The sequence below is a fragment of the Mobula birostris genome, chromosome 4 (genome assembly GCF_030028105.1).
Source record: "Mobula birostris isolate sMobBir1 chromosome 4, sMobBir1.hap1, whole genome shotgun sequence".
In the NCBI taxonomy this organism is placed as follows: Eukaryota; Metazoa; Chordata; class Chondrichthyes; order Myliobatiformes; family Myliobatidae; genus Mobula; species Mobula birostris.
The window spans coordinates 193,066,365-193,085,091 of NC_092373.1; the positions used below are offsets into that span (position 1 = coordinate 193,066,365).

Genomic DNA, 18,727 nt, shown 5'->3' on the forward strand with positions numbered 1-18,727 from the left:
ATTTATGTCCTCCTTAGTGAAGACAGAACCAAAGTAATTATTCAATTGGTCTGCCATGTCCTTGTTCCCCATAATCAACTCACCTGTTTCTGCCTGCAGGGGACCTACATTTGTCTTTACCACTGTAATAATGCTATTACAGTGCTAGTTACCGGGTTCAATTCCCACTGCTTTCTCTAAGGAGTTTGTACATTCTCCCTGTGATCGTGTGGGCTTCCTCCAGATGTTTAGGTTACCTCCAACATTCCAAACACTTACACATTAGTAGGTTAATTGGTCACATGGATGTAATTGGGTGGTGTGGGCTCATTGGGTCGGAAGGGCCTGTTACCATGGTGTATCTTTAAACAGATACAGTTGAAGATACATTTTATAGATACAGTTGAAGTCAAAAGTTTACATACACCTTAGCCAAATACATTTAGATTATGAGGACACGCAGTCCTCTTTTATTGTCATTTAGTAATGCATGCATTAAGAAATGATACAATATTTCCTCCAGTGTGATATCACAAAACACAGGACAGACCAAGACTGAAAAAACTAGCAAAACCACATAATTATAACATATAGTTACAACAGTGCAACAATACCATAACTTGATGAAGAACAGCCATGAGCACAGTAAAAAGTTCAAAGTCTCTCAAATGTCCCACATCTCACGCAGACAGGAGAAGGAAGAAAAGCTCTTCCTGCCGTGCCCGACCACGGTCCGACTCTGAGTCATCCGAAAAGTTCGAGCCTCCGATCAGCTCTCCGACACCGAGTACCGAGCACCATCTCTATCCGAACGATTCAACCTCAATCTCGGTCGCCAACAGAAGGCAAAGCCGGGGATTTTGAGGCCTTCCCTCCGGAAGATTCTCGATCGCGCAGTAACAACAGCAGCGAACTTGCGTTTCAGAAATTTCTCCAGATGTTCCTCTGTGCTTTCACATCTATCTCCATCAAATCAGAATTGTCCACGGCCCCTATTTAACGGATACGATATCATTTTCACCGGAGGGCTGCGCATGCGCGGCGTGGGGCTATCTCTTCCTCCCACCAGTTTAATCTCAGTTTTTTACAATTCCTGACATTTAATCCTAGAAAACATTCTCTGTCTTAGGTCAGTTAGGATCACTACTTTATTTTAAGAATGTGAAATGTCAGAATAATAGTAGAGAGAATGATTTTTCAGCTTTTATTTCTTTCATCACTTTCCCAGTGGGTCAGAAGTTTACATACACTTTGTTAGTATTTGGTAGCATTGCCTTTAAATTGTTTAACTTAAGTCAAATGTTTTGGATAGCCTTCCACAAGCTTCTCACAGTAATTTGTTGGAATTTTGTTCCATTCCTCCAGACAGAACTGGTGTAACTGAGTCAGGTTTGTAGGCCTCCTTGCTCACACACGCTTTTTCGGTTCTGCCCACAAATTTTCTATCGGTTTGAGGTCAGAAAATGATGTCAAGTCTGGTTCATCCTTGGGAGCAATTTCCAAATGCCTGAAGGTACCACGTTCATCTGTACAACAACAGTACGGAAGTATAAACACCATGGGACCACACAGCTGTCATACCGCTCAGGAGGGAGACGCATTCTGTCTCCTGGAGATGAACGTACTTTGGCGTGAAAAGTGCAAATCAATCCCAGAACAACAGCAAAGGAGCTTGTGAAGATGCTGGAGGAAACAGGTAGACAAGTATCTATACCCACAGTAAAACGAGTCCTATATCGACATAACCTAAAAGGCTGCTCAGCAAGGCAGAAGCCACTGCTCCAAAACGGCCATAAATAAGCCAGACTACAGTTTGCAAGTGCACATGGGGGCAAACATCTTACTTTTTGGAGAAATGTCCTCTGGTCTGATGAAACAAAAATTGAACTGTTTGGCCATAATGACCATCGTTATGTTTGGAGGAAAAAGGGTGAGGCTTGCAAGCCGAAGAACACCATCCCAACCGTGAAGCATGGGGGTGGCAGCATCATGTTGTGGGGGTGCTTTCCTGCAGGAGGGACTGGTGCACTTCACAAAATAGATGGCATCATGAGGAAGGAAAATTATGTGGATATATGTGGACAATGACCCCAAGCATACCTTTATACTTTATACTTTATTGTCGCCAAACAATTGATACTAGAACGTACAATCATCACAGCGGTATTTGATTCTGCGCTTCCCGCTCCCTGGATTACAAATCAATAATAAATATTTAAAATTTAAATTATAAATCATAAATAGAAAATAGAAAAATGGAAAGTAAGGTAGTGCAAAAAAACCGAGAGGTAGGTCCGGATATTTGGACGGTACGGCCCAGATCTGGGTCAGGATCCGTTCAGCAGTCTTTTCACAGTTGGAAAGAAGCTGTTCCCAAATCTGGCCATACAAGTCTTCAAGCTCCTGAGCCTTCTCTCGGAGGGAAGAGGGAGGAAAAGTATGTTGGCTGGGTGGGTCGTGTCCCTGATTATCCTGGCAACACTGCTCTGACAGCGTGCGGTGTAAAGTGAGTCCACGGACAGAAGATTGGTTTGTGTGATGTGCTGCACCGTGTTCACGATCTTCTGCAGCTTCTTTCGGTCTTGGACAGGACAAATTCCATACCAGGTTGTGATGCACCCTAGAAGAATGCTTTCTACGGTGCATCTATAAAAATTAGTGAGGGTTTTAGGGGTCAGGCCAAATTTCTTTAGTTTTCTCAGGAAGTAAAGCCGCTGGTGGGCCTTCTTGGCAGTGGACTCTGCTTGGTTGGACCAAGTCAGGTTATTTGTGATATTGACCCCAAGGAACTTAAAGCTTTTGACCTGCTCCATTTGCGTACCACCGATGTAAATTGGGTCGTGCAGTCGGCTAATCCTTCTGAAGTCAACAACCAATTCCTTCGTCTTGCTGACGTTGACGGATAAGTTATTGTCTTCGCACCATGCCACCAGGTTCTTAACTTCCTCTCTGTACTCAAACTCATCATTACCCGAGATACGGCCTACAGTTGTTGTGTTATCAGCAAACTTATATATTGAGTTCAATGGAAACTTGCCTACACAATCATGGGTGTACAGTGAGTACGGCAGGGGGCTGAGTACACAGCCTCGTGGGGCACCGGTGCTCAGAGTGATTGTAGAGGAGAGCTTGTCCCCTATTTTCACAGCCTGGGTCCTGTCTGTGAGGAAGTTGAAGATCCAGCTGCAGATCTGAGTGCTAAGGCCCAGGTTCCAGTGCTTAGGAATCAGTTTATTTGGAATGATGGTATTAAAGGCAGAGCTGTAGTCAATGAAAAGGAGCCTTATGTATGTGTCTTTATTCTCCAGGTGTTCTAAGGAGGAATGTAGGGCCAGAGAGATGGCATCTGCCGTTGACCTGTTGCTCCGGTAGGCGAATTGCAAAGCGTCGAGGTTGACTGGTAGGCTGTGGTTGATGTGTGCCATAACCAATCTATCGAAGCACTTCATAGCAATTGATGTCAGAGCCACAGGTCGATAGTCATTCAGGCATGCCACCTTGCTCTTCTTCAGCACTGGGATTATCATTGCCTTCTTAAAACACGAGGGGATCTTAGACTGAAGCAAGGAGCAGTCAAAGATGTCAGCAAACACTCCAGCTGGCTTGCTTGCACAGGCCCAGAGAACCAGTCCCGGGACACCATCTGGGCCCGTCGCCTTCCTTGGATTTATCTTCAGGAAGGCCCTTCTAACGTCCTCCTCGGTGACGATGAATCTCGATGCCACCAGGTCCGGTTCATCCGGAGGGAGCGGGATGCTCCTCTTCTGTTCGAATCTTGCGTAGAATACGTTAAGTTCGTCAGGAAGAGAAGCGCCACAGTGATTGATATTCCCAGCCATTTCTTTGCGCCCAGTGATCTCATTTAGATCCTGCCATAGTCTACTGGCATCCCTCTGGTTAGCCTGGGCTTCCAACTTGGCTCGATATTGCCTTTTGATGCCATTAATGGCTTTCCGCAGTTCACGCATACCTCCAAAGTTGTGGAAAAATTGCTTAAGGACAACAAAATCAAGGTATTGGAGTGGCCATCACAAAGCCCTGACCTCAATCCGATAGAAAATTTGTGGGCAGAACCGAAAAAGCGTGTGCGAGCAAGGAGGCCTACAAACCTGACTCAGTTACCCCAGTTCTGTCTGGAGGAACGGAACAAAATTCCAGCAACTTACTGTGAGAAGCTTGTGGAAGGCTACCCAAAATGTTTGACCCAAGTTAAACAATTTAAAGGCAATGCTAACAAATACTAACAAAATGTATGTAAACTTCTGACCCACTGGGAAAGTGATGAAAGAAATAAAAGCTGAAATAAATCATTCTCTCTACTATTATTCTGACATTTCACATTCTTAAAATAAAGTAGTGATCCTAACTGACCTAAGACAGGGAATGTTTTCCAAGATTAAGTGTCAGGAATTGTGAAAAACTGAGTTTAAATGTATAAACGCTTGTATTTGGCTAAGGTGTATGTAAACTTCTGACTTCAACTGTACCTCCTGTACCTAATAAAGTGGTAACTGAGTGTAGGTTCATGGTCTTCCACGGCTATAGCCCATCCACTTCAAATTCTAATGTGTTGTGTGCTCAGAGGTACTCTTCTACACACAACTTTTGTAGCATGTGGTTATTTGAGTTAATGTCAGCTTCAACCAGTCTGGAAATCTCCTCCAACAAGGCATTTTCATCCATAGATCTGCATTTTTTTGCACCATTCTCTGTAAACTCTAGATATTGTTGTGTGTGAAAATCCCAAGAGATCAGCAATTTCTAAGATACTTAAACCATTCCATCTGGCACCAACAATCATTCCACAGTCAAAGTCGTTTGGATCACATTTCTTCCCCATCCCGATGTTTGGACTGAACAACTGAACCTCTTGACCAGGTCTGCATGCTTTTATACATTGAGTTGCTGCCACATGATAGGCTGATTAGATATTTGCATTATTGAGCAGGTGTACAGGTGTACTGATTAAAGTTGCCACTGGCAATAAATAATAATAAAAATAAACATCATAAAAGTAAATATAAATAATAAAAGTATTGGTCTTACCCTGTCTTCCATTGACCTGGACACACCTCAGCATTGCACTAACAGTCACAGGTAGTGATGCTTCAAAGTTCAAAGTAAATTTATTATCGAAGTATATTTGGTGTAACTGTATACAACCCTGAGATTTGTTTTCTTGTGGCATACTCAATGCAACCAACAACAAAACAGAGTCAGCAGATGGGCAATGAGCAAAATAGGGCGGACAACCAATGAGCAAAAGACAGCAAACAAAAGATAATAATTAATTAATTAATTAATAGATAGATAGATAGATAAATAAATAAATAAGCAATCAATATCAAGAACATTAGATGAAGAGTCCTCGAAAGTGAGTCCATAGGTTTTTGGAAAAGAGAAGTTGAGTAAAGTTATCCCCTTTGGTTCAAGAGCCTGATGGTTGAGGAGTAATAACTATTCCTGAACTTGGTGGTGTGAGTTCTGAGACTCCTGTACCTTCTTCCTGATGGCAGTAGTGGAAAAAGAGCATTGTGTGGGTTCCTGATAGTGGATGCTGCTTTCTTGCGGCAATGCTTCATGTAGATGTGCTCAATGGTGGGGAGGACTTTACCCGTGACGGACTGGGCCGTATCCACTACTTTTTGTAGGATTTTCTATTCAAGGGCATTGGTGTTTCCATACCAGGCTGTGATGCAGCCAGTCAACATACTCTCCACTACACATCTATAGAAGTTTGTCAAAGTTTTGGGTGTCATGCTGAATCTTCACAAGAATACAATCTTGTATGTTCTCAAGGGGGGGTGTTGTGGAGGTACATGAGGGACTGCAGGTGCAGACATCCAGAGGAACACACACAAGATGCTAGAGGAGAGCAGCTATGGATGGAAATAACAATCGACACCTTGAGCTGAGACCCTTCATCAGGGTCCTTCTTTAGAACAATGTGGGGGATCTCATTGAAACCAATCGAATATTGAAAAGCCTGGTGGAGAGTCAATGTGGAGAGCATGTTCCCAGTAATGGGGGAGGCTGGAACCAGGAGGCACAGCCTCGGAGTACAAGAACTGTCCCATTAGAACAGAGATGAGGAGGAATTTCTTGAGCCAGAGGGTGGTGAATCTGTGGAATTCATTGCCACAGTTGGCTGTGGAGCCAAGTCATTGGCTATATTTGAAACAGAGGTTGATAGGTTCTTAATTAGTAACTGTGTCAAAAGTTTCGGGGAGAAGGCAGGAGAATGGGGTTGAGAGGGTTAGCTAATCAGCCATGATGGAATGGTGGAGTAGATTTGATGGGCCGACTGGCCTAATTCTGCTCCAATTGCTTGTGGTCTATGGACAGTCAGCCTGAGGTGTCAACTGTTTATTTCCCTTCACAGATGCTGGCTGACTTGCTGAGTTCCTGCAGTGTTTTGTATGTGTTGTTCTGGTACTTCTTTCTCTGCAACACGGTCCTGTGCAGTGAGGTTCCAAGCCCAAGGCTAATGAGCTGAAATCACAAGCTACACAACAGTAGGCATTCTGCGTGGCCCCAACAGAAACCCATCAACATCTCCATGGTGGCGTCCTAAAGTTTGTTCCCTCTCTTTTGATAGGTACTGTGATTACCCCGAACTACATTGATAACTCAAGCTCGAATGTGGCACCCTGGTGTACTTGCAGTGGGAGTGGAAACCAGAGAGAGGACTGTGAGAGCTTCCTCAGCCTCTTCACCGATAACATCTGCCTCAGTGAGTGTGGTTACCTGTCCTGGGACGTAATGGTGCCATTTGTTCTGAAGAAATGTATTTTGATTGGTGGAAGTTTAAGAACGTTCTGATAGAGCAGTCACTGGGGTGTAGGGAGAGAAAAAATGGGAGTGCTCCCTTGTTGTAGGCATGGTAACCTAGCAGTTAGTGTAATGCTTTACAGTGCCAGCTTTAGGAAGAGCAGGTTCAATTCCCACTGCTGCCTGTAATGAATGTGAACTCCCATGACCTCTTGAGTCTCCTCCCACATTCCAAAGACTACGATTAGCGTTAGTATGTTGTGGCGCCACAGGCATGGTGACACGTGTGGGGCTGCCCCCAGCACGGCCTCGAACATTGTTGGTCATTGACACAAACAACGTATTTCACTGTACATTTCAATGTACATGTGACAAATAAAGCTAAGCCTTATCTTTTTCATCCCACTTATATACCAATCATTAGAGCAGTCTGCAGTCCTGGGATGTCCTTGCTACATTTCTGCTGCACAGTGACAACTCTGCATTTGCTCAGATTGTAAATGTTAACCCCCATCCCTCCACCTCCATTTCCCTCAATCAGAAATGAATTCACTCCTTTAAATTCAACTTTTCCTCATTATGCCTCTTTTACACTATTTATATATTTTTGTAATTTACAGTAATTTTTATATCTTGCACTGTACTGCTGCCTCCAAACAACAAATTTTATGACATAATAATAAAGCTGATTCAGTATGCTAAGCCCTATGAGCTTGTAAATCCCAAAGATCAATAGCCCCGAGTGATGGGTAAGTTTAGGATATGGGCCAAATGTGGGCAAATGGCCTTCAAGAGGACCACAGCCTTGTAGGGTTTGGAGGCCTGCGTGCCTCAGTGACCCGGAGAGCTATGCTGGCTGGGGTCAGGGCCTTGTGTTTTGGCACCTGGTACGGTCACCCATTCCAAACAGGTCAAAGGGTAGGGGTCAAACTGAGAGTGGTCCACAGATCCTCCAGGTTTGGGGGTCCAGCTCAGAGCTAACAACCCTGACTGGTCAAAAAAAAATGTAATGGAAATAGCAATAAAGAATCCTTTTATACAGACAGAGATAGAGGACCTTCATTGCTGTCCTCAACACCAGTGGTGTAAGTGAGCAAATGGATTAGCTTAGATGGGCATCTTGGTTGGAATGGGTGAGTTGCAATGAAGGGCCTGATTCCATGCTTTATTGCTCCATGACTCGATGAATGAAAACGTTTCTCCACTATTCATCCTGAGACTATGAGTCTGCATATCTGAGTCCAATGGAGGCCGGAAGCCAAAGAAAACAGCCGGTCTTGGACTTAGAGCTCTGTGGTTAAAGGAATGGGCTTTGTTTTGCTGTTTGTTGTGTTCTGTGTTGTTCGGCAGAGTATTTGTGTATGTGAGGTGTTGCTTTGCAGACTGCCCCCAGCACACCCTTAGGTTGTTAACACAAACAACGGTTTTCACCACAAGTTTGAACACACAAATGATAAATAAACTTGAATCTTGAACCTCGACCCTGAAAATCTCAGGCTGAAAGAATCTCCAAGGTTATAAAAGACTGCTATTAATTGGATATATTTTAAAAAGATCACTGTTCATTTACTAAATTCCAGAGAACATTATATGCTCATTCGGCAGTAGTGTGTTAATTAAAACTGAAAAAACAGCACAACACAGAAAAAGATAGAATATTTTTTACAAATCTCAAGCCCGAGATCCAGTACTTTAAGCTATCTTATCTTCGACCTGCAGAGAATGCATTTCAAGCATTTGGAAATGGGACAGACCTTAACACAGGCTCCAGTGTGCATCACTCCACGTCGCAGACCTGGGGGAACAGACACATAAACAGCACGGAAGCTTCACACCAGGAGGAAAATGCGTTTAGTTCAGCACTACCCACACAGGTAGGAACGGAACGTAATGGGAGTGGTCCGTGTACAAAGGTAAGCAAGGTCCTGCACTGATCCTTGCTGAAGTAAGTCGGTGACCTCAAACAGATGAGCCACTGTGCTGGATGAGAACCAAACTCGGTCAGGATCTCTGAAGCCCGTAAGCCTGCTCTGAACCCTGGTGGGGAATGAACTGTTGCAGTGTAGGAGGATATGACTGGGACTGACAAAGTAAGCTCCACAGGCATGTCATCAATTCACATATAGGAAAAGTGGGAGGTTAGGGATGATACGATAAAGCTGTGTACTTACCATAAAGCTGTGGAAGCCCCAGAGTGTGATATGGTACTCTTCACAAGTAGCTGTCCAAGTTAATGATACTCTGCAAGAGCATATTTGGCTGTGCAGGGTTGATTTGGTCACTTGATTGCTGTTAGAGCAGCTTGGTCCATTGATAAGGAAACTGTATAGCAGAGTCCACTGGCAGGTTTTTGTGTTTCCAAACATGATTTTTTTTTCCATCACTTCTTAGAAATAATACCTTTCAACTTTGTTTGAAGCTGGGGCAAGGTGAAAGCCAGATCAATATTCAGTTCTAAAGGGGAATCTCAATAGAGCAGAGAACAGTACAGCACAGTATTGGCCTTTTCGCCCATGATGTGGTGCCAACCTCTTAACCACCTCCAAGATCAATCTAACCCTTCCCTCCCACACAGGCCTCCATTTTTCTATCATTCGTGCATCTATCTAGGAGTCTCTTAAATATTCCTAATGTATCTGCCTGTACCACCACCCCCGGCAACGAGTTCCATGCACCCACCACTCTCTGTGCAAAAGTGAAAAAAAGGCCTATCTTTAACATGCCCCTCCACATACTTTCCTAAGAGCAACTTACGATTATGTCTTTTGTGTTACCTATTTCCGCCCTGCGAAAAAGATACTGCCTGTCACAGCCGTCTCCAAAGGTCCAAACGATGCTGCAAATGTGGATCTTAAATGTTTCTCTTGTGATCGCAAGATCCTGTTCGTGGTAATATAACCTACTGCAGGTCTGGTTCGCTGATGAGACCAACAGTGGGGGAGATGTGCGGCCTCTGTTGCTGTGCAAGTATATGTTTGAAGGATTAATGAACTTGAACTAGAACTTGTAAGCCTCCTCTGCATCCTCTCTAAAACTTCCAAATCCTTCCTATAATGAGGCAATAGCCTATCGTATATTGTTGATGGGAGTGAATAGAGGGTCTGTATACAACATCAAAATGGAATACTTTATCACTTATAAGGTCCACATTTAAAGAAGGATGATACTAACAGAGAGAGCACATTGTAGATGCATTCATATACAAGGAAATACTATATATATATATATGTAGTATTGGGATATTCAATTATTAAAAGATTTTGACAGTTCTTAGCACAGCATTTAGTGTAATGCCATTGAATTGGAACAAAAGCAACAGATTCAAGCAGTGTCAATTAGAAACAAAGTATCACTAAGATGGTGTTAAAATGGAGGCCAAGAGATTTATTTATTTACTTATACAGAGGATTATAATGCTGTGATAGGATGGTGGGGTGGAGATATATCTCTTCCAAAGGAGGTGTAAAGCGCTCCTTCCCTCCGCTAGCCTGCAGGTCTCCCTTGGGCAAGGTGTAGCATCTGCTTAGCCCCCGATCAGGGTCATGTAAAGCCATGGATGGTCGTATGAGCAGCTGGTGCATGTCACAAGTCCTGGTTATGCGACCACTGATGCCAGGCAGACAATCTCTGGAGAGTATTGATAATGGCTGGGGTCACCCGTCTCATAAAGACACTGCCCAGAAGAAGGCAAGGGAAAAATCACTTCTGTAGAAAAATTTGCAAAGAACAGTCATGATCATGGAAAGACCATGATTGCCCACACCATACAACATGGCACATGATGACGATGATAATGCTTTGAAGATATACTGACGAAGCTAATGTCTGAAGCTGAACTGTAGGAGTTTTTGAGTCTGCCTTTGCTGAGAGGTGTCTTTCCAGGTGAAAGTCATTTGCCTTTTGCAGGGTCTAGCAGGACATTAAGACCATAAGATATAGGAGCAAAATTAAGCCATTTGGCCCAGCATTCCATCATGACTGACTTATTATCCCTCTCAACCCCAGTCTCATGCCTTTTCCCCGTAACCTTTGATGCCCCCACTAATGAAAAACGTATCAACCTCTGCTTTAAATATCCCAATGACTTGGCCTTCACAGTCATTTGTGGCAATGAATTCAATAGATCTACCACCCTCTGTTGTAAAGGATGTCCGTGTATTCAGAGGATGTGTCCTCTGGTCTTAGACTCTCCCATTATTGGAAAAATCTTTTCCACATCCACTCAATCTAGATATTTAAAAATTCAACGGGATTCATTGAGATTCCCCCCCCCCCATTCTTTAAAACTCCAGCAATCGTAGGTCAGAGCCATCAAAGACTCATGTTGCATTAACCCTGTCAATACTGGGATCATTCTTGTGAACTTTTTCTGAACCTTTCCAAAGCCAGCACATGTTTGTTCACTATGGTGCCCAAATAAAGAGACCTTCTTTATCAGGGGTGTTGACGATGAGGGAGGGTGAATAGGGGATCTTTGTTTTATAGATATTTAAGCTACGGTTCATTTTCATGAAGTTTAAGACATTGAGGATGAAATTCACTGCTGCCACTGGTGTCTGAGCAAAAGATTATTGAGCAAGAGCTCAAGCCCAGCGCAAAACTCACAGTCTACTGGATAGAAGTGTTGGCGTGTGGCCAAGCGGTTAAGGCGTTCGTCTAGCGATCTGAAGCTCACTAGTTCGAGCCTTGGCTGAGGCAGCGTGTTGTGTCCTTGAGCAAGGCACTTAACCACACATTGCTCTGCAACGACACTGGTGCCAAGCTGTATGGGTCCTAATGCTCTTCCCTTGGACAACATCAGTGGTGTGGAGAGGGGAGACATGCAGAATGGGCAACTGCCGGTCTTCCATACAACCTTTCCTAGGCCTGCAAACCTTCCAAGGCGCAAATCCATGGTCTCATGAGACTAACAGATGCCTATATAACTGGATAGAAGTGATCCCCAGTCTCCTTGGCACTTCAGAGACACAACCACCCATAACAGACTCCTCAAAGCACTGGATAGGCACCACCAACGATTTCTCCAATTCCACTGGCAAAATAAGTGAACCAAAGTCAGCATTCTCTCCCAACTCAGCACTGGGGCCACAGTCACACTAAGTGCAGGCCACACTTACTATCTGCCAGGTTCCAGGTTCCTGATACATGCTCTCCACTGAGCTGTGCCATGGGAAAAATGATTCAAGGACTTTCCCAAAGTCACTTTTAGTAAAATGCAACATCCTCACTGATACAAGGCAGTCCCCAGCCCCTAATCACTAGAAAGGCAGGAACAATATCTGTAAAGGAGCTAGGAATGGTTGGATGACTCGACAACGGTTAGTGTAATGCTTAACAGAGCCAGCCATCAACAATTGGGGTTCAATTCTCCACGTGACCATGTGGGTTTTCTCCAGGCGCTCTGGTTTCTTCCCATATCCCACATACATTTAGGGTTAGGACTAGCAGGTTGTGGGCATGCTATTCTGGTGCTGGAAACAAGACAGCACTTGCAGTCTGTCCCCAGTATGTTTGTGATGCAAGTGACGCACTTTGTTGTATACTTCAATGATCCAGTGTACGCGTGACAAATAAAGCTAATCTTTAGATTTGTGACCGAGGCACCTTGACAAGAGTGCAAGGAGTTCAAGAGAAAATGGGGGGGATTGGACACAAAACGTCCCAGTCAATTCCCCCTCCCCCCGCCACACACTCCCCTGCTTCATAGACCACCTCCCAGCTCATCCGTGCAGGTTCTTCAGACTCCACACACGGCTCATCAGCTGTCTCAGAATCCTGGTAACTGGACTGAAAGAAAGTCACACACGACCTCGAGAGACCACCTTAGAAGAAGATTGTGTTGATATGTTACCAGGACAACAGCCGATTAGGAAGGCAGTTCACTAGGGTCTTCTCTCAGGTGATTAGGGAATAAATGATAAATGATGGCATTTATGGTCAGCATGGCATGGTCATGTATTGGTTGGTGTAAGTTTTTATATTGCCAGATATAAGATTGGGGTTCAATTTCTGCCACTGTCTAAAGGAAGTTTGTACATTCTCCCTGTAACTGAGTGGGTTTCCTCCAAGTTCTCTGGTTTCTTTGCACGTACGAGTCATGGTTAGTAAGTTGTGGGCATGCTAGGTCAGTGTTAAATGCGTGGTGACATGGTGGGCTACCTCCAGCAAATCCTTAATGCAAACGACAGATTTCACTGTATGTTTTGAAGTACATGTGACCAGTAAAGTTAATTTTTATCTTCAATCTTTCATCTTTATCTTTACATCCCTATTCTGTAAATTAATGTGTAGCATTGCTCCAGAAAGATCAGAGATGAGAGACTGTCAGCAAACTTAAGTTTTTTTTCAGTATTTATTTCTGGAATGTAGCCTTCACCAGCAATCGTCACACAACCTTATCCCTGGATGGCCTTGGTTCAATGGAAGTGAGCAGTGAACTTGATCTGATAATGATTTTAAACAAGAAATAACCAGGCTATTTTACTCTGAGGGAGATTAACTGCATTGGTATGGAGCCATTTTCTTGGGATATATCTTCTGTGGCCACTTTACACCTGTACACCTCCTCTTTAATGCAAATATCTAATCAGCCAACCATGTGGCAAAACTCTATGCATAAAAGCATGCAGACATGGTCAGGTGATCTGTATATACCAACTGTGTTGTGAAAGAGGCACAGCTGCACTTCTTTCACCTCAGACGGTTGAAGAAGTTTGGCATGGGCCCCCAAATCCTAAGAACTTTCTACAGGGGCACAATTGAGAGCATCCTGACTGGCTGCATCACTGCCTAGTATGGGAACTGTACTTCCCTCAATCGCAGGATTCTGCAAAGAGTGGTGCAGACAGTCCGGTGCATCTGTAGATGTGAGCTTCTCACTATTCAGGATATTTACAAAGACAGGTGTGTAAAAAGGGCCCGAAGTATCACTGGGGACCTGAGTCACCCCAACCACAAACTGTTCCATCTGCTACCATCCGGGAAACGGTACTACAGCATAAAAGCCAGGACCAATGGGCTCTGGGACATCTTCTTCCACCAGGCCATCAGACTGATTAAATCATACTAATGCAATTGTATTAGTATGTTATATTGATTGTCCTGTTGTACATACTATTTGTTACAAATTGCTATAAATTGCACATTGCACATTTAGACAGAGACATAATGTAAAGATTTTCACTCCTCATCTATATGAAGGATGTAAGAAGTAAAGTCAATTCAATTCAATTCAATTGTTGCTTAGACTAAACATCTGAATGGGGAAGACATGTGATCTAAGTGACTTTGACCATGGAATGATTGTTGGTGCCAGATGGGATGGTTTGAGTATCTCAGAAACGGATGATCTCTTGGGATTTTCATAGTTTACAGAGAATGGTGCAAAAAAACAAAAAAACATCCAGTGAGCAGGTCTGTGAGAGAAAACACCTCATTAATAAGAGAGGTCAGACTGGTTCAAGCTGACAAGAAGGTGACAGTAACTCAAATAACAACACATTACAACAGTGATGTGCAGAAGAGTATCTCTGAAAGCACAACATGTTGAACCTTGAAGTGGATGGGTTACAGTAGCAGGAGACCATGAGCATACACTCAGTGGCCATTCTTTAGGGACAGAAGGTACTTAATAAAGTGGCCACTGAGTCTAGATGGTAAATTGCTTTACATGACATTCATGATTATTTTTACTGATTCCTGACTTTTATTACCAATTTTATTTTTAAAAATGAGAAATCTCAGATGGTTATGGTGAGATATGCATTCCTTTAGATTATTAATCTAAGACTCTTTAGTAGTGCAGTACAGCGATGTGAGTGCTAAGCCATTATAGCCTGTTACTAATGGTACATTGTACTTCATTCTAATGGCACATTAAATATCATCAGTCGCAAAGATCCAAAAGAAAGACTGCAGTATGGTTTAACTTGACAGTGCAAAATGTGCTCTGCTAACATCGAGAGAAGAAGGGGCTGTGGTTTATCTGGGCTTCCCTTCTAGATTTGACACCCTGCACAAAATTACAGGGTGACCAGCAGCAAACAAGTGTTCCACAAAACTGATACCCAATAAGAATAACCATGATGGGTGGATGCTGTAACTATTTGGTTTCACTTGAACAAATGGACCCAGACTCAGTAGTTCCTCCGAGACTCACTTTATTGTTAATACAGAGCAGAGAATAGAGAGCTGTGAGAAATGCTTTATCTCGTACACTACCTACACCACTAATAGGTGGGGCTAACTTAAGCAACCCCTAGTATTCTACACCGCCGAGTATACTTAGCAACGTCTGCGTGGTCCCTGAAGCAGGAGATCAACCGTGGACTGGCTAGGGTGAAGGTTCTTGGCGTTGGTTTGGCTGCTCAGCCTGAAGGTGGGACCCGGGAGAGTGGTCTGCCGAAGAAAGAACTTGCCCACCTTTATAGTACTATCACCACCTCCCAGTCCAGCTAGAAGGGGCTCGGCGTCCAATCCAACGCTTTTGCGACCCTAACTTGGGCCAATCCTAGTCCTGGCCACGTATTAAGCCAACGTACCTGCAAGTACCATAATTGGCCTTTGCCCCCTCAGGGACAATGCATCCTATTACTCTTACAACCAAACACTGTAAAAAAAAACATTCTTTAGAGACAAGGTGGTTAATTACTTTTACACAACTCATCACTTTTAGCTGACTCTCAGGCATGTTATCCAGTAGACCAGAGTCACATATTGTCCTCCCCTTATCTAGAATCAAGGGTCAATCTACCCAACAACATAACAGGCCCACAAATTCCTAACTATTAACCATTTCCCTGCCGTGCCAATTTTCATACCCGCACACCTACCCATACACCATACACTTACCTATACAATTGGGTATGTCCACCTTCCAGTGAAGTGAATTGGAAGGACAAAGGCAGTCTCTGTGATCACATCGTTAATACGTTGCCTTTGCAGCCTGCCTGTGCTTATCTCTGAAAAATATAACTGAGGCCGGGGGAGTGGAGAACAGTGAGTTGCAATGTTTATCAATCAGGTCAAAGGAAATCTTATGGGCAGTGGCAATATGTCTGCAAGCTCTTAACTGCATTGGACTCGTTACTTTGGATGCTGCCTATAAAATGCTGCAAAAGGCTCATAAAATTATTTTCAAATTGTATATTTTCATTAAAAAATTTTTAAGGGCTGGCATAGAATTGCCAAGGCTTAAAACCCCCCAAACTGATTGTTTGAACTGACTAACACTAAATGTACTACAGGCGACACCCACATTATGGAGGCATAGATGACTGTACATATCATTATTTTCTGTAGTGCAGCCTCCATTTTCCCATTGAACCCCATGTTATAAGTGGAGGTGCATTCTTCCAGCCTGTTTTTCTCTCATATTAATCAAGATCAGAAAGCTAGAGAATCCCAGTGGGTCAGTTGGCATCTATAGAGGGTGGAGGTGGTTGGAGGAGCAACACCTTATATAGCCTCCAAATTGATGGCATGAACATTGATTTCTCAAACTTCCAGTAGTTGTCTGCCCTTCTCTCCTTCACCATTCCCCATTCCTGTTACCCTCTAACAACTTATCTTCTTACCTGTCAATCATCTCCCCCTGGTGCTCCTCCCCCTTCCCTTTCTTCTATGGTCTTCTGTCCTCTCCTATCAGATTCCCCCTTCTCCAGCCGTTTATCCCTTTCGTCAGCTTCCCAGCTCTTTACTTCACCCCCACCTCTCACCTATCCACTACCACCTTGTACTTCTTCCTCTCATCCTCCCATTCTGACTCCTCCACTTCCTTTCCAGTCCTGATGAAGGGCTTGAAACATCGACTGTTTACTCTTTTCCATAGACGCTGCCGGGCCTGCTGAGTTCCTCCAGCATTTTGTGTGCGTTGCCTTGGATTTCCAGCATGGGCAGATTTTCTCATGTCTGTGATCTACAGCGGGTGCTCTGGTTTCCTCCCACATTCCAAAGACGTATGGGTTAGAGTTAGGACAGTGTGCGCATGCTATATTGTCGCCTGAAGCATAGAGTCATTGAAAGGTACAGCACAGGTACAGGCCCTTCAGCCCATCTTGTCCATGCCAAACCATTAAAACTACCTACTCCTATCCATGTATTTATCCAAACTTCTGGCGACACTTGTGCAGTGCCCCCAGCACTATCCTCCAACTGTTTTGGTCGTTGACACAATTGACGCATTTCACTGTATGCTTCAATGTTTCGTTGTACATATGACAAATCAAGTTTATCTAAATCTAATCTAATCTTGCGGATTAGGAACGTATTTGGAAGTGGGGGTGTTGAGCGAAGAGATTGGGGGGGTTCATGGGTGTAGAAAGGTGGTGTAGAAGGAGTTGAAGGGGGGATAATGAGTTAAAGCATGGTAGCAGTGGAAGTGTAGAAAAGGCTGGAGGAATTACTCTAAGGAGAAGGAGTACGAGCTGGCCACGGCCACTGCGGCTGCTCACAACGCCTCACAGATGAACAGCGTGGCAGTGCTACACTCTGAGATGCTTGTTCATATCCTCAGGTTAGAGGGAGAGGCTGCCAACCCAATTAATTTGATAATGGTATATCCAAATCGTATTGCCCCACAGTATAGAGTGACCACAGATAAAACAAACATTTGTTGTTTCTTTCACATCTTTTTCCCACATAACATCCGTAAGAAGGAATTTTGTTCCATATCTCAGATTTTCGGGTAGTGATTTATAAATTCCAGAGAACAGAATTTCTGTAACACGAAAAGCTGTAACATGGGGGTTGCCTGTTGAACGGGTCAGGAAGCAGTATGAACATAAAGGGTCATTGAACGACTGAAGTTGAAGGCAGTAGTCCTATTAGATTTCCACAATATACACTGCGTGTCCACTTTATTAGGTACATCCTACACATAACAAAGTGGCCACCTAGTATGTTTATGTTCTTTTGCTGCTGTAGCCCATCCACTTCAAAGTTTGGTCCGTTGTGTGTTCAGAGATGCTCTTCTGCACACCACTGCTGTAATGCATGGTTATTTGAGTTAATATTGCCTTCCTGTCAACTTGACTCAGTCTGGCCATTCTCCTCTGACTTCGCTCATTAAAAAGGCTCTTTTCACCCACAGAACCTATGCTCAATGGATGCTTTTTTTTTTGTTCTTTGCACCATTTTCTGTAACTTTAGATACTGCTGTGCGTGAAAATCCCAAGAAATCAGCAGTTTCTGAGATACTCAAACCACACTGTCTGGCACCAACAATCATTCCACAGTTAAAGTCACTTAGATCACATTTCTTCCTCATACTGGTGTTTGGTCTGAACAACAACTGAACCTCTTGACCACGTTTGCATGCTTTTGCGCATTGAGTTGCTGCCACAAAATTGGCTGATTAGACATTTGCATCAATGAGAGGCGTACATTTGTATCTAATAAAGTGGCCATTGAATGTATTTACAAATTGATGTTTAATTCTGTCCCTCTAAAGTTTTCCTCTAATGGTTTAATGTTTACTTTCACTATCTTGTGTTTGTTGAAGATGCAGATTCAGAAGTTTCCCTGATAGGATTATCACAGTGTTTGGGAAAGGGAGTGCCCAGCTTTCGTTTGGGCATGGTAATATGGAACAGTTGTAATGCTACCCCTCAGGATTAAGCAACTTTCCTGTGAAGAATGGTCACATGCTAGAGTTTCCTGGAACCTACAACTCAGCAAAATCAGAGGGGAAGGGAATCTTTATTTGTGCTACCTCCAAAGTCATCGTATTGACTGCAAAAAATGGCACAGGAACTGTGGTGCTGAGAATGAAGAGCTCTGGGAATGAAACAGAGTGCAGTTGCAAACATGTTGCAATAGGAGTGTTTTTACTTTGGATGCAAGGGTTAAACAAATGATAGCTTAGGTATTCAGTGAGGTAATTCCAGGCACCTGGTGTACTATCCTTGTTTATAATGGTGCCTTACATGCAATGATTTTCCTGGGGTCTAGTCTATGCTTACCTCCAATTCACTTTTGT

At 43.5% G+C, this 18,727-nt stretch overlaps 1 protein-coding gene across 1 annotated transcript in view; it reads left to right on the forward strand.

The window, feature by feature from the left end:
• The window catches only part of gfra4a (GDNF family receptor alpha 4a), a 226,624-nt gene that overhangs the window by 193,374 nt on the left and 14,523 nt on the right, over positions 1-18,727 (forward strand). Inside the window, exons 6-7 of the mRNA XM_072256714.1 lie at positions 6,578-6,712; positions 8,470-8,624. Coding sequence (XP_072112815.1) covers positions 6,578-6,712; positions 8,470-8,624 — 290 coding nt within the window. The remainder of the gene's footprint in view (positions 1-6,577; positions 6,713-8,469; positions 8,625-18,727) is intronic.